We start from the raw sequence: 14,074 nt of genomic DNA, 5'->3' as shown, positions 1-14,074 counted from the left end.
GCTCATTCAGACTGTCTAATCAATTTGTTAGGAATATTTTTGGGGAAAAACAAAATGGTGCTGTGAGTTCTGGGTAAATGGTTACTTTGGTACTACTGTTTTTATTGTTATTGTTCTGTGTTACTGTATCTACTGATGTATTTTATTTTTTTCGTTTACTTGAAGAGGGATAATGTATAATTGTGTATAGTCTGTTAGACTGGGAAAGCTGTCTAATTCACTCATTCTGACTGTCTAACCTATTTGTTTTGAATCTCTTTTAGAGAAATTGAAACAAAGAGTTTATACATAGTTTTTGTGTGTATTATAACTTTATTTTTTTTATTTATTGCCAATTATTTGTTGCTTTTAATTTCCTAAAGAAAAAAATAATAATAATACACAATTGTGTGTGGTCTATTAAGATAGACAATTATGCAATCTTGGATGTGATCTTTTGATAAGATGTGTATATGGCATGTCTTCCTGTGGTTGGGTGAAGGAGTAGCTAACCTTTGCCTTTCCTAGCCCTTCAGTGGACAGCATTAATTTTGGTGGACTTTCTTCAGTCTGTATGATTAGGGGTTACACCTGATTGCTGGGTAATTTAACTGTAGAGTTGAGTATTTTGTGTATACATTTTTTTCCTCCTTCTTCTCTTCTTTCTTTGATTTTAAATTACTCTTTTGTATGTTGTACATGATGTTATGCAAAATCTAGTGAAATTAGTGGGGGTGAGTGTAACAAGGTTGAAATAGTTTTATTTTACTAGATTTTCTTGTTTATGCATTCACTGTGGTTCTATATTTGCTGAAATCATCAGTGTTTGGTAAAATACATTTAAAAAAGGGTCTAATTAACGGTCTTTTCCTTCTCTCTCCCTAGTGGAAGAGGTATGTTGTGTTCCATGCTAAAGATTAATTCCTAGCATTGGTTAAAAAGTAATTCACACACAGGAACATGTGAATTGATGAACTCTGGGATGTTATTTTTGTTGACAGTGTTACTGGTGTGTGAGCTAAAGCTGTTGTGACAATCTGTATATAAAAATACATTCTCTATGCAGGTATGCATTGGCGAACCATATTTGAAATCAATATTGTTGCATTTCATATGTTCCTCTGTATAAGTGTGTATGGAGTTACTGGTTTTTTTATTTTATTTAGTTTTTACTTTGGCCTTGTTTGTTAGTTATCCTTTTGTTTTTCTTCCCCTTCCCGCCTTTTCCCTCCATTCCTTTTTCCCTTCCCTTGCTTGCTTTTTCCTTCTCTCTCCCGAGCGGAAGAGTGTTACTGGTGTGTGAGCTGAAACTGTTGTGACAATCTGTATATAAAAATACATTCTCTATGCAGACCAAATCTGGTGTTCTCCTGTCGTTTATCACCATTTTCAACACAACGCAGACCACAGAAGCATACGGTTACACGTTCTCAGAGTGCTATGGCCATAAGCGAGAATTGCTGTTCAAAATTGCCAATTTATTTTTGCTTGTCAGCGTGTTTGTTTGCTTATATGCCTTTCCTGCTATTCCAGTTCAACTTTTATAATACTTTATCCACCACAGTAGATTAAATTTTGCATATAAGCAAAGAAAAAAGCTTACAGCACCTGGTATATCTGCTCAACTCAGATAAGACGGAAGTACTTTTACTAGGACCACATGCAGCTAGAAGCAAACTTTCCAATTACGTAGCATCTCTGGATGGTGTTTCTGTTTTAGCATGTACGGCTGTTAAAGACCTTGTCAAGTCAAGTTTATTTCTATAGCGCTTTTCACAACAGACATTGTCTCAAAGTAGCTTTACAGAAATCAACAGTCAGGGTAAATGGTGTGTATCTTTCTCTTATAAAGCCCCACAGTTATGGAACAACCTTCCAATAAGTGTTCGGGACTCAGACACAGTCTCAGTGTTCAAGTCGAGGTTAAAAACACATTTATTTAGTCAAGCCTTTAATCAGATTTTTTCTTAGGTAAAGGCTCAGATCTGGAGGGAGCATGGATATAGAGTGTTTGGTAAACTGGTATATTTGTATGCTGTCGTCCCCTCACTCTCACATGTTCACACAGGTTTGTTGACGGTGGTGTGGTGGGTCGTCTCTTATCCCAGAGATCCCTCATGTCTGTATTACCTTCTGGTTCTCCCTTTTAGTTATGCTGCCATAGCGAGTCTTGCCAGAGTCAAAACTGCACAGTGATATTAATTTTCATACAGCAATAAAAACATTTAATAATCCATATCCTTCTCTTCCTGTCATCCTCTTCTCTCTCTCTCTCTCTCTCTCTCTCTCTCTCTCTCTCTTACTCTCTCTTTGTTGAGTTAAACATGCTCCTGAGGCTCCAAAGACCACTGTTCCTGCCCCTCTCCCCTCCGTGGATCTTCCCACTTCGTCCGGGCATGAATGGTGTTCTCTTCGGCTGGAGGCCGCTCTGTGCAGCTTGGGACGGTTTCTCATCGACGCCTTGGGTGGTTCCGTAATATTTCGGAGTAAAAGCGGGCGCTTTTGAGGATGGATTGGACTGTGGTTGGTGTCGACAGTCTGCTACATCGACTCGGGACTACTTTTTGCTTCTGGTCATCATCACTGTGCCCTGCGGCATTGTGTATCTGCTATAGATGGACATTCGGTGCAACCCAGATAAAGATGGGTTCCCTCTTGACTCTGGTTCCTCTTAAGGTTTCTTCCTATCGACATCTCAGAGAGTTTTTCCTTGCCACAGTCGCCACCGGCTCACTCATCAGGGACAAACTTACTTAGAACAAGAACCTATTCACTTTTTATCACCACATTATCTGTGTGAAGCTGCTTTGAGACAATGTTCATTGTTAAAAGCGCAATACAAATAAAACCAGCATCCAACCATCACAAACCATCATCCAACTATCACAAACCAGTGTTCAACCAACACAAACCAGCATCCAACCATCACCATAGTTGAAAGAAATTCATCATATTGTAATAGAAAGTTGAGGTTTGTGCAGCCTGAAAGCGTAACATGACACTGTCTGATTGTTTATGGTTTGGTGTAACAGACTTTAAGAAAATTTGAGAAACACATCAACCTGTTTCTTGTTATGGTGTGGCTTTTTCAACCTTCCACTGGTGTTTCATTTCCTGGCTCTATAGCAAATTCCTTTTCCTTTGCCTTCATTTTGAACACAGTTTGAACGGCTCTGCATAAAGGGCTGTGTTGGTCCTTGTTTAGTGATGAAAATTGATTTTTCACTGGAGATTTTTTATTTTTTTCATATCTGTGAGTATTAAGATCGGCCCCACTCTGGTTCTCTAAACACATTCCTATGTTTTATGTTCAGTGTTTATAGGATCTTTATGATGTGAGTATGTCAGGTACACAGAAAGTCTTTGTCTGGGTTCACACATCTCTGATTACTATGTTTTTTTTTACCCAATAAGGAACAGATTTAGCTCTGTTTTTTTTCCAGTGTGTATGTATACTTGTCTGTTAACTGCATTAAACTGAAGAAGAACATATGCACCATTCTGTGTGCTGTGTGATTCTTCCCTGATCAGAAAAGACACCACAGGCATCGTAGCTTGTATAGAAAACCTCTCCAACAATGATGATAAAAATCTAACAATATCTGAGTAAAAGAAAGGATGTTGTGAATAAATGTGTGTTGTGATAAAGGTTTTTCATTTCACCTCTTTTTTATAATATTTATTTATTTATATTTTTAATAAAAATGGAGAAATGTGTGCTGCATTAATTGCTCATTAATTAAATTTGTGCTGTTAAAATGAATGTGGGGGAATGTGTTATTAAAGCGTTCATTTTGAAAGTTTTTTCAGTATAAAGGACATTATATAAAGGTCAACCCAAAGTTATTAAGCTTTTTCATGAGCCATTTATACTTTTGCATTTTCTTTGTAGAATCTGTGCAAAAACACAAATTGATTTAATTTCAAAACACCAGGAAAACTGTAATGCAGGGAAAATGCACAAGAATCTGTATGCGCTCTGTTATACTGCATGTATTATATGCTGTATAATAATGATGGTTTCTACAGCTGTGGCATCATATTGATGTTATTAAGTGGATGATTGGGACTGAAGGCAGATGATTGGGTGTGAAATGCACGACCCACCACTGTAAAGAGACAATCAATAACACTGTGCAGATCTATTATGTATTTTATTTATTTATGTACAAAAATATAAAAATAAAAATTTATTAAACATTATTTAATGTAATCATTTTTCTTGACTTTATGTGAGAACAAATAAAGCTGATCTGCTTCAGGCACTTGGGGACGGCTGGAGGAACAGGCTTTGTGAGGTCTTTCTTCCATGATTGTAAAGCGTTCAGAGCGACTTTGGGGTTGCTGGGTGCCAAATCATGAGTGGCATAAACCACTGCGAGCTGCACCTCCCACGGCAAATCTGCACACAAAATCCATCATAACATTAGGACTTGCTAAAGAACTTTCCTGTTGATAGAGAACTAAAAATCAGAGAATAAAGATAAAGATTGATAAAGGACTTGTTTAATTGATCCTTTAGTGATACCTTTTTGTCCCCTGAACTCAGTTATGCTTTTCACCAGATCCTCCACCGATGCTGCCACGTTCTCCTTAAGGCCATTTTGGCCAAGTCGCCCTGATTGAGATGGACAAAGAAGATGCGTGAAAACAGAAGAATCCAGAAATAATGTGAGATAATGCTCTAAAACAGGATTTACAGGAAACTTACCAAGTAGCCTGAATATTGCTGCTACAGAGACGTTTCTGAACTGTGTTTCCTCTGTTTGTGTTTGTTTCAGCCAAGTGTTCAAGATGAGCCAAACACTTTTTCTGATAAATAAAACATTGGACATATTAAGTGTTTTTGTGGCAGTAATAGAATACCATCAATTGTAAGTTTATGCAACAAGAATGGGAAAATTTGCAGTATTTGGGACAAACACTGTCTCATATGAGTCTCACATTTGCCGGTTTGCAATTTATTAAATGTTCAAAAAACTAGAAAGATGAGAATTAAACATGTTGAAGCACTTTAACATTCAGTACCGTATAACATGGGAGACGGTCCAAATCCAGCCCAGTTGTGCACAGAGAAGGTCCAGGCTGAATACGTAGTCCCAGGCAGCAGGACAGAGATCATCACCATACCAACTGCTTTTCTGGAAAGTCAGACTTTTGTCTTTCAGAAGAGCCTTCAGTGTGCTGGTGATGGCTCTGTAGGTGTCTCCAGGAGGCTCCTGGCAGAAAATACATCATTTATTTAAAAACCAGATCAATGAAACAATGTTTACAATAATATGATCATAACTGAAAGATCACAAACAATCACAAGTGCAGATGATTGAAATAGTGAGGTAGAGCTGTAACTGTGCATTCTGCTCTTTTTATAACCTCCATTTATTACTCTTATGTAAGGAGGAGTCCTAGAAAATAACCTCCAAATGACTCCAAGATTTAAATACACGTGCAAAATAGCACGTTACTAAAGGGTTTATGTATCAGACAGTAGCAGAGGTAAATAATGATCTAGAATAGTACATGAGTGTGTAATTTGAGGCACAGATTTAGTTTGTTTATTCAGTAGTGAGCACAGTGTCACATGGATCTATATCACTTCCTTTATTAGTATATTATGAAATACAGATTTATTAGACTGCATGTTTATTGCACTGATCTGATCATTTTGTCATAAACAGCATCATTAACGCTGGAGTTAAGTGCAGTTTCTGCTGGTTATCAGCGTTTACTCACACTAATAAAAAGACTAAAATAGTGATGTCCTGTAACACTTTAAGCTTGAATTCTCTAAGAAAGAAATTAAATATTTATTGATTTAATTCAACATGAATTTATAATGAATTTGCTCCATAGATGACGTGGACATTGGAAATGAAAAGTAGATTAAGAATGCAGTAAAACACATGAAAAGTCCAGTTGAAAAATAATGTTTAATGACTGTTCTGATAACTGTTGTGATGAGAATCAGCTACTTACTGTATCCCAGTGCAGAAACTTGCTGAGCAAATAATACATCTTTCCGTATGCCTTCATTTTGCACACGATGTGAATGGCTCTGCATAAAGGGCTGTTACAGGAGAAAACACTTGGCCATGCTGTCACCATGACCATTATCAGTTTTGGGGCTTGAGAAAAGTCTGCAAAGGAAACAAAATGATACCACAGATTTAAAATACACTGTATAGGAAGAAATACAAAACCAAAACAGATCACAATTGGCTTCTTTAAATCACTTTTTTTTGTAAATATATAATGAAATGTCAATATAATCTCACCTTCTTTGAGAAATCTGTAGGCGAGGGCATGTGCTTTATGAGAGTCTCCTCTTTTTTGACACAAACCCACATAAACCCTACAGAGAGACTGCAGGAGTTCATGTCCCATAGACTCTTTCTCCGCCTTGATCTTCTCCAAAACCGCTTTCAGAAACGTCTCTGCCAACGACTAAATGAGACGGAAGAAAAAAATCAACCAACATCCGACTAAATCAAACATGTTTTCAAGTCATGTATTTAATACAAATATTAGGGAGTTAAGACTTGACTGTAGATTAGGTTTAGGAAAACTACTAGACTTTGCATAAACCAAAACCTGAGTAAACATTTTACATGATAAATCATATCTACTGTTCAATTTCAGAACATCAGGACCAGTGAATTATGGATTGACTTTTAAAATGAGAAAACTCAAATCCACAGCTAAAGAATTGAATGCACACTAATAAAACAGAAGATAATAACTGACCTCGTTCACACAAAACTTGGAAATGACAGATTTTTCTTCATCTGTCAGTGAAGGAAGTTCACATTTCCCTTTAAGTAGTGCATCAATCCAGTTTGGAGATAAAAGATCATCACAGGAATCCTGCAGTGTTTTTAATGCACTACTGATGAGGGATTGTTTTGTGTGTTCAGCATCAAGTCGAGGCTTTTTAGCAGCACTGGGTGGTGGCATGTCTGATGCAGCTCTCTTTGTTCTAATATGAACAAAATGTGATCAAATCACATGACACAGACAATTCTACAGTATAGATAATACACTGGGAATGTGATATTACAGGAAAATAATCAGTATAAATAAAGTAAAAACAGTAATAGAAACTTACTTGTTTGTGTTGGTGTCCTGCATCTTCAAAATGTTTGTATATAAAGTATATTTTTATGAAATATTTCAAAAAGTATCCACAAGCAGTCTTAAATGTCCTTTCGCCAGAAAAAAAGATTGTTTGTGTACTGGTTTCCATGGAAATGGGGCGTGGCTTTATGACGAGAACTTCTTTTTTGGTCTCTATTGATTGCGTGCGTAGTGGAAAATTGATGCACCAATCAGAGCCGCGGACGCTACCAGAGAGGCGGAGCTTCTAGGATCAACGGGGTCATCGCTGTAAAAGTGATGGGAAGATCGGATCATTTTAGTGACTCGGTTCTTTGAATCTCATTCATGAAAATTAGCGAATCTTTTTTGAGTCATTTAGTTCATCTACATAACCTACGGAGATTTTGCGATGCTTTGCTCACGCGCGTCCAGTAGAAAATGAACGAATCACTCTTTGAGAGGAATCGTTCTTCTGAGTCACATTAAAGACTCGTTCAGAATCAAGGAATCGTTCATAACCGACTCATCACTACTCTGCATCATCAGTAATGAGCTCCGGGAGAAACTCCGTGTTCCAGGTGGAGGATGAAGACCCTCTGCCGGGATGGAGCGACTGTAAGACCCCTGTAACGGTGACTTTCTAGTCTTTATGGGTTTTATTCTCTTTGCAACACCGAGTCCCACACTTTGAGAACCACTGAGCTAGGCTAACTAGCCGGCTAACTAATCTTAGCTTCAATAGGTTTCATCCTCAGGTTAATTATTCTACATTTAGTGAGTTATAAATAAATTATAAATATCTTAATAAAGAATAATAGAATGTATTCGTCTTTGGGTCAATTTGTGTCAAATATTCTAAGAAACTAGTTAACACAAAAACAGCGCTAGCAAACCCGGCTAGCATGAGGCTAATGAAGAAACAAGCATTGAAAACAAGCATTTGAACGTAGTAAAGCCGCAGTAAATCACGATTGAGAACAGATAAGTTACTGTTGTAGACTGTCCCGAAGTTACAAACAAACAGTTTACACAATAACACTTCATTAAACTGCACTATTTTCACATGATGAGGATAACAGCATTCACTAACAACCAATTTCATTATCGATTCGATTAGTTGTTGCAGCTCTAATAATAAATAATAAACTCAGTGTTTCAAAGAGAATAAAAACCCATAAAGTTTGGAAACTCACTGTTCCAGCAGTCGTACAGTCGCTCTATTAAACATTTTTCTACTATTGAACATCAGGTAGCTGGTAAGTGTGTAAGTAGTAGTAGAATATAGTAGACCCTTTACACCAGGGGGGTCCAAACTTTTTTTTTTCCTACTAAAGTCCTGTATTAGATCTGTTTAATATGAATTGTGTGTTGACACGACGTCTCTCCTGAAGGTTGTCGGTTACAAGACGGAGACAAAAGAGTTTGTATTCGTCCAATTTAAATCTCAAGAGGCGGAAAATTTGGCAAAAGAGAATCTTGACTGCAAACTTTTTACCAGCTATAAAGTGTAATCTATTAATATAAAGGGTGGGTTTGGTCATATGAGGGGATTTCAGTCAGCATCAGGGGGGAATTTTGCTGGTGTCGGCATAAAGACTAACAGCAGTGTGTAAGAGCAGTGTCTCTGTTGTGTTACAGCTCCATCAACACTTTAATCTCATAAGGAGCACGAGACTGAGAGGAACCACCACATCCAGAGTCCACCCACATCCAGCTCAAGTTCCAGCTGTGGAGGAGAAACCAGCTGCAGCTCAAGTTCCAGCTGTGGAGGAGAAACCAGCTGCAGCTCAAGTTCCAGCTGTGGAGGAGAAACCAGCTGCAGCTCAAGTTCCAGCTGTGGAGGTGAAACCAGCACAAGTTTAAAATTCAGTTAAAGCTCCTTCAGCATCTGTGAGTGAATTCCAGATCTACAAGGACACAATATTAACAACACACACACACACACACACACACACACACACACACAACAATAACTGTATTTAGTAGTTATATTTGGGGCTGCAGCTATCGATTATTTTATTATCTGAGTATTTTAGTTAATGAATCTTCTCCTCACTTCTCACTGTTTTCTCCTCTTTCCTCCATTTTTCATTCTGCAGCGTCTTTACTTCTTACAATCTGACTTCAGTTCATCACCTCACCATCTGTGGCGCTATTTCCCCTTTTCACCTTCTGTGTCTCCAGGATGTGTGTACACATGCTCAGAGTTTACTTACAGGCACACATTCTCCTGTTAGGTTTTTTATAATCACAACCTTTGTGTGGAACTACAGCTCTACTGACTGAACTCGCCGGGAACGCTGCCTGTTCTGCCCTGTTCCATGAAAGCAGCAGCATGTTGGAAACTGGATTATCTGCACTTCTTTTGTACTTTAAGAATTGTGCTGTGCTGAGCAGTAAAACTCAATGGAACTCAAACTGTCTTGTGTTTAATGGTGAGAAAAGTGCCAAAGTCTGCCAGAGACACTGTTCAATTCTCAATTAAATCTCAGGAAATTGTAGACAAGTCAAGACATCAGCAAACTTCATCACTGCTGTGATGCCGAGTGGTGAGGGTGTTGGACTTGAAATCTAATGGTGTTTCCCCACGCAGGTTTGAATCCTGCTCACAGCGTTTCATCAATGTGTGATAGTGGTTTCTTGTTAAGTCTTTACTGTGTGAAGTGAACAATGTACAGAAGTGTTTCATGCATAGAAAAACGTTGGAAACAAACATTATCTGGTTTACTTGAGGTGAAAGTTGTTTTGCTGGGACGAAGAGGAAGAACATTAGAACTCACATTACCTCTTTAGGAAACATGATTCGTCTTGTGCTTTCTACAAGATCCAAAAGGTTCAGAAAGATCTTTTTAAACTTTTTGGACGTTGTTGCCACGAAGTCTTAAATACAGGGTTCCTGCGGGGTCTTAAAAAGTCTTGAATTTAACTTGAAGAAACCTGTAGGAACCCTGTACATCATACACAAGGAACTACACGCCAACAGGAACAATACGGTGTCTATAGAACAACATGTTGCAGAGCTCTGAGGTGTTGCACTTTTCAGACAGATTTACTACAGAAATGTATTTTTATAAATGGGTTAATTACACGAGTGTCCATTAGGTGGCAATGTGTCCTCTATTCCTTTCCCATGACAGACTCATAGATCAAAGACACAGAAAAAGAAGAAGAAAAGGTGTAAAATTACTGGGTTTTAAACTACCCAGCATTTTATAATTTTGAGAAAACATGTGCAAATTGGAAAACAAACAATATTCACTACATGCACAGTTTTGAATCTCTGTTCCAGAGTGTCTTTTACAAAATGCAATCCAGAATTATGAATTTGATGACAGCAGCACAATCTTTTTTTATTGAAGTCAGTGTCAGTGCCTAGTTTTAAGAACTGCTGAAAGCTAATTAGCTGATAAGGTGAATTTGTTTCTATTTTTGTCACTCGGTTAAGATCAGACATGTTATGAAGGACATTCAGAACATTCATTCAGAATATTTAGGAAGTGCGGTATTCAGGTGAGGCAAAAAATCTAACATGATGACTTTTCAATGAGACTTAATGTAATGCCCAAGTGGTGAAGGTGTTGGTTTTGAAATCTAACAAGGTTTCTGTGTGCAGCATTAAAGACTTCTTACCATATGTCAACTCCAGAGTGTCTATAGTGCAGTTGCTGCTGCTTCTTCTGTTGAGTTCATTATTGTAGTTTGAGCCCCACATCCAACATGGGGCTCAAACCCTCGACCCTGAGATTAAGAGTCTCATGCTCTAGCGACTGAGCTCGCCGGCACGTAGTCTGTTCCACCCTGTTCCATGAAAGCACTCAGCCAATGGCACGAGCAGTGTTGGGCAGTAACGTGTTACTGTAACGCAGTTACTTTTTTAAAAGGGATTAATTTCGGCTGAAGTGTAGACTACAGTCTAACCTGTTTACAGCAGAGACGCATTGTAGGATTGGTGGATGAACCACTGTAAACACAAAGAAGACGCACTGTGGGCGTGTCTCCGTTTATTCAGGTCTGTGCGGCAGTAATGTAGAGTCAAGGCGAGAGCAAGACGAGTTTCTCAAAGTGGAAATATGCTCATTATTTCACTTTAGTTGAAGACAAAAACTTTTTAGTTAAATGTAAGCTGTGTCTTTCTGGTTCGAAGCTCATATCTACTGCGATAAACAGCAACTCCAATCTGTCGAAGCTCCTCCAGAAACTCCATGCCTCGACGAAGCTAGAAGCTAACCCGGTGTTCTGTTCTACATTGTTGATAGTTTTTATACTTAAGCTTTAAAAGGAACATGTTTAAGAGCTCAACACAACAGCAGAAGCCACTTTAGTTTTTAATTGTGAATATATTATTCAGCTTGTTTTGTTATTTATTTCAGAAATCCTTGTGATATATTCAGTTTGTGCTGGTCTGATATTAATAAAGTAGTGTTTAAAAATTACTTTGTGTTTAAGTCAGTTTCAAGTCTGTGGCGGTAGAGGAGGATGAGTGGACGTCTCGTCTGCGGCGGTAGAGGATGATGAGTGGACGTCTTGTCTGCGGCGGTAGAGGAGGATGAGTGGACGTCTCGTCTGTGGCGGTAGAGGAGGATGAGTGGACGCCTGCCTGCTGCGGTAGAGGAGGATGAGTGGGCGTCTCGTCTGTGGCGGTAGAGGAGGATGAGTGGACGTCTTGTCTGCGGCGGTAGAGGAGGATGAGTGGACGCCTGCCTGCTGCGGTAGAGGAGGATGAGTGGACGTCTGCCTGTGGCGGTAGAGGAGGATGGGTGGACGCCTGCCTGGGGCGGTAGAGGAGGATGGGTGGACGTCTCGTCTGGGGTGGTAGAGGAGGATGGGTGGACGTCTCGTCTGTGGCGGTAGAGGAGGATGGGTGGACGTCTCGTCTGGGGCGGTAGAGGGGGATGGGTGGACGTCTCGTCTGGGGCGGCAGAGGATGATGAGTGGACGTTTTGTCTGGGACGGTAGAGGATGGCAGCACTCTTTCATCTCTTTCATGTCACGTCACTGTGAACCTGCACAACTATATTTGTGACCAAACTCATGTGCTTTAAATGTCCTCTGCTGTGGGATGCAGAAATAGTTGTTGCAATATTTATTTTTATTTACCAAATCTCAATAAAGTGATGTTTACATCCCTAATCATATAGAACAATGTTTGCTTTCTCTACACCCATGTCTCATCCAGTTATTAAATAGAGGAACCACTGAGATCATTGTAAAAGTTTTTTTTTTTCATTTCTTTTTAAAGCTTTAAAATTTTAAGCAGTTTTTATTTATGACCTGTGTAACTCATATAAAACACTGCAAGCAAGAAAAAGAATTACAATAAATGTGTATTTTTTTTAAATTGAGTTTTGGCTTTATGGAGGATTTATTACTAATTTTAATGTTAGTGTTTTATATTAATAGATGTTTGTATCACTTCACTTCTGCCCTCAGACTCTCACTAGTGTACAGAGATGATTGTGGATTAAACATATTAATGTCTGAATGTTAGATTTTTTTAAATCTTTCTTTTTATTTAGATCTGTAAAAAATACCAAGACTAAAAGTTAAATAAAACCTGTTTTCCACACTCTTTATTGTTCTTTTACCAGGTCGTAAGTGTTCCACCTGCTTTACTCCACTCCTACTGCTGTAGCGCCCTCTACCTCCACCCCCACCATTATACAGCCTGCACTTACATTATCACTGCTCATTCATTATTTTCAGATTTCAGTATTTACTCCACACACAATTATCTCTGGAACGTCCCCAAAGCCTTTTATAGTCATATTGCCTTTTATTGGATAGAAGATTATTTGTTTTCTTCAAAAGGGAAATCAGATCTTTACATTTCCAGCACATGTATGATTTTACATGAATGTCAGTCTGTTCTGTCGCCTTTTTTTTTTTTTTACTTTACAAAGTCAGGGTTTGGTGGATCCTTCAGCAACAATTCAGCAGCCAAACCTAATGTAAATGTACCAATGCAGATTCATGTCATTTAAAAAGACCTTCATATATCATTATTATCATCATTATTATGTTTAAATTATAATATACAATATGTGTCTTTACAGGCTGGTAGTCAAAGTCCATCTCCTTCAGCCACTGATTCATCTGCATCCAGTCCTGCTGTTTCTTCCAGTTCTGCTCCTTTAACCATTTCTTCCTGGTGTTTTGAGTCACTCAGAGACTTGATATTATTTTACAGTTTATAAATATTGTTTGCTAATATTATATAGTTGTTATGATTCTACTTTTATGGATTAATTATTTTTATCTATTGTTTATTATTAGGTTGTTTTTTAAACCAACTTTGGAACTTTTTAATCATAAATGTTTATATTTATTGTTATATACCCCTTACTAATATATACATCATTTAGAAATAGTATTTGTATCTTTGTGTGTTTGCATTATTATAATTTATCATGTGACATTTTTGTAGCATTTTCAGTAATTAAAAATAAAATGTTTTATTGTTAATAGAACAGTGACTCGTGAATTATTCTGTGAACCTGCTGAACCCATTATTATTATTATTATTATTATTATTATTAAGTAAAATACAATATATATATAAAACATTAATACAAACCATGTGTCCTATATAATGAAAAAGAGACTTTTGATAAAATAAGTGTTAAAGTTAAATAAGTACATTAAGAAAAACATGCATACATTTTAAGCACTTTATTGCAATTTCCAGCAAAAATATTACATCACACAAGTGATTTATTTTCATTCACATTCACATGCAAAGAAAAAATGAATGACATGAGAAGAAATAAAAACTGCTGAAATTTAAGAAAGAAAGAAAAATCCAATGTTATTTAAACTTTACAAAAAAAGCCATTTTGTTTTCTTCTTGTGTACGTTGAAATAATACAAACAAATACACAAATAAATTAATTCACAGCGGAGAAAAAAAAAAACACACAAAGCCATAACCGACCACTAAAGGTGGTAGATCATCCTCACATTTAGCTCCTAAACTCTGGAATAGTCTTCCTGACAGTGTTCA

The 14,074-nt window shown here is 37.6% G+C and overlaps 2 protein-coding genes across 7 annotated transcripts; one reads left to right on the top strand and one right to left on the bottom strand.

Moving 5' to 3' along the window:
• Positions 1-5,000: 5,000 nt before the first annotated feature.
• On the bottom strand, positions 5,001-7,258 carry LOC124379802 (little elongation complex subunit 1-like). Its single transcript, XM_046840380.1, has 5 exons — positions 7,085-7,258; positions 6,724-6,955; positions 6,255-6,423; positions 5,956-6,116; positions 5,001-5,198 (listed from the first exon to the last, which is right to left on the bottom strand). Exons 1-5 carry the CDS (start codon positions 7,105-7,107, stop codon positions 5,001-5,003), a joined length of 783 nt encoding a protein of 260 aa, XP_046696336.1. The 5' UTR covers positions 7,108-7,258.
• A 237-nt stretch (positions 7,259-7,495) lies between these two features.
• LOC124379757 (nischarin-like) lies at positions 7,496-13,508 on the top strand. Of its 6 annotated transcripts, none has more exons than XM_046840322.1 (3): positions 7,496-7,689; positions 8,713-8,916; positions 13,128-13,508. In XM_046840322.1, the coding sequence occupies exons 1-3, from the start codon at positions 7,660-7,662 to the stop codon at positions 13,266-13,268; spliced, it is 375 nt and encodes a 124-aa protein (XP_046696278.1). In that variant the 5' UTR covers positions 7,496-7,659; the 3' UTR covers positions 13,269-13,508. The 6 variants fall into 6 exon arrangements, 3 of the variants coding, with proteins under 3 accessions (XP_046696278.1, XP_046696277.1, XP_046696279.1); XM_046840321.1 differs by having other exon boundaries at positions 7,498-7,706; positions 13,128-13,507; XM_046840323.1 differs by lacking the exon at positions 13,128-13,508 and adding an exon at positions 9,312-10,162 and having other exon boundaries at positions 7,499-7,706.
• The last annotated feature ends 566 nt before the right edge of the window (positions 13,509-14,074 follow it).

Source organism: Silurus meridionalis, chromosome 26 (assembly GCF_014805685.1).
Source record: "Silurus meridionalis isolate SWU-2019-XX chromosome 26, ASM1480568v1, whole genome shotgun sequence".
Classification (NCBI taxonomy): domain Eukaryota; kingdom Metazoa; phylum Chordata; class Actinopteri; order Siluriformes; family Siluridae; genus Silurus; species Silurus meridionalis.
This window is presented reverse-complemented; position numbering and strand designations above follow the sequence as displayed.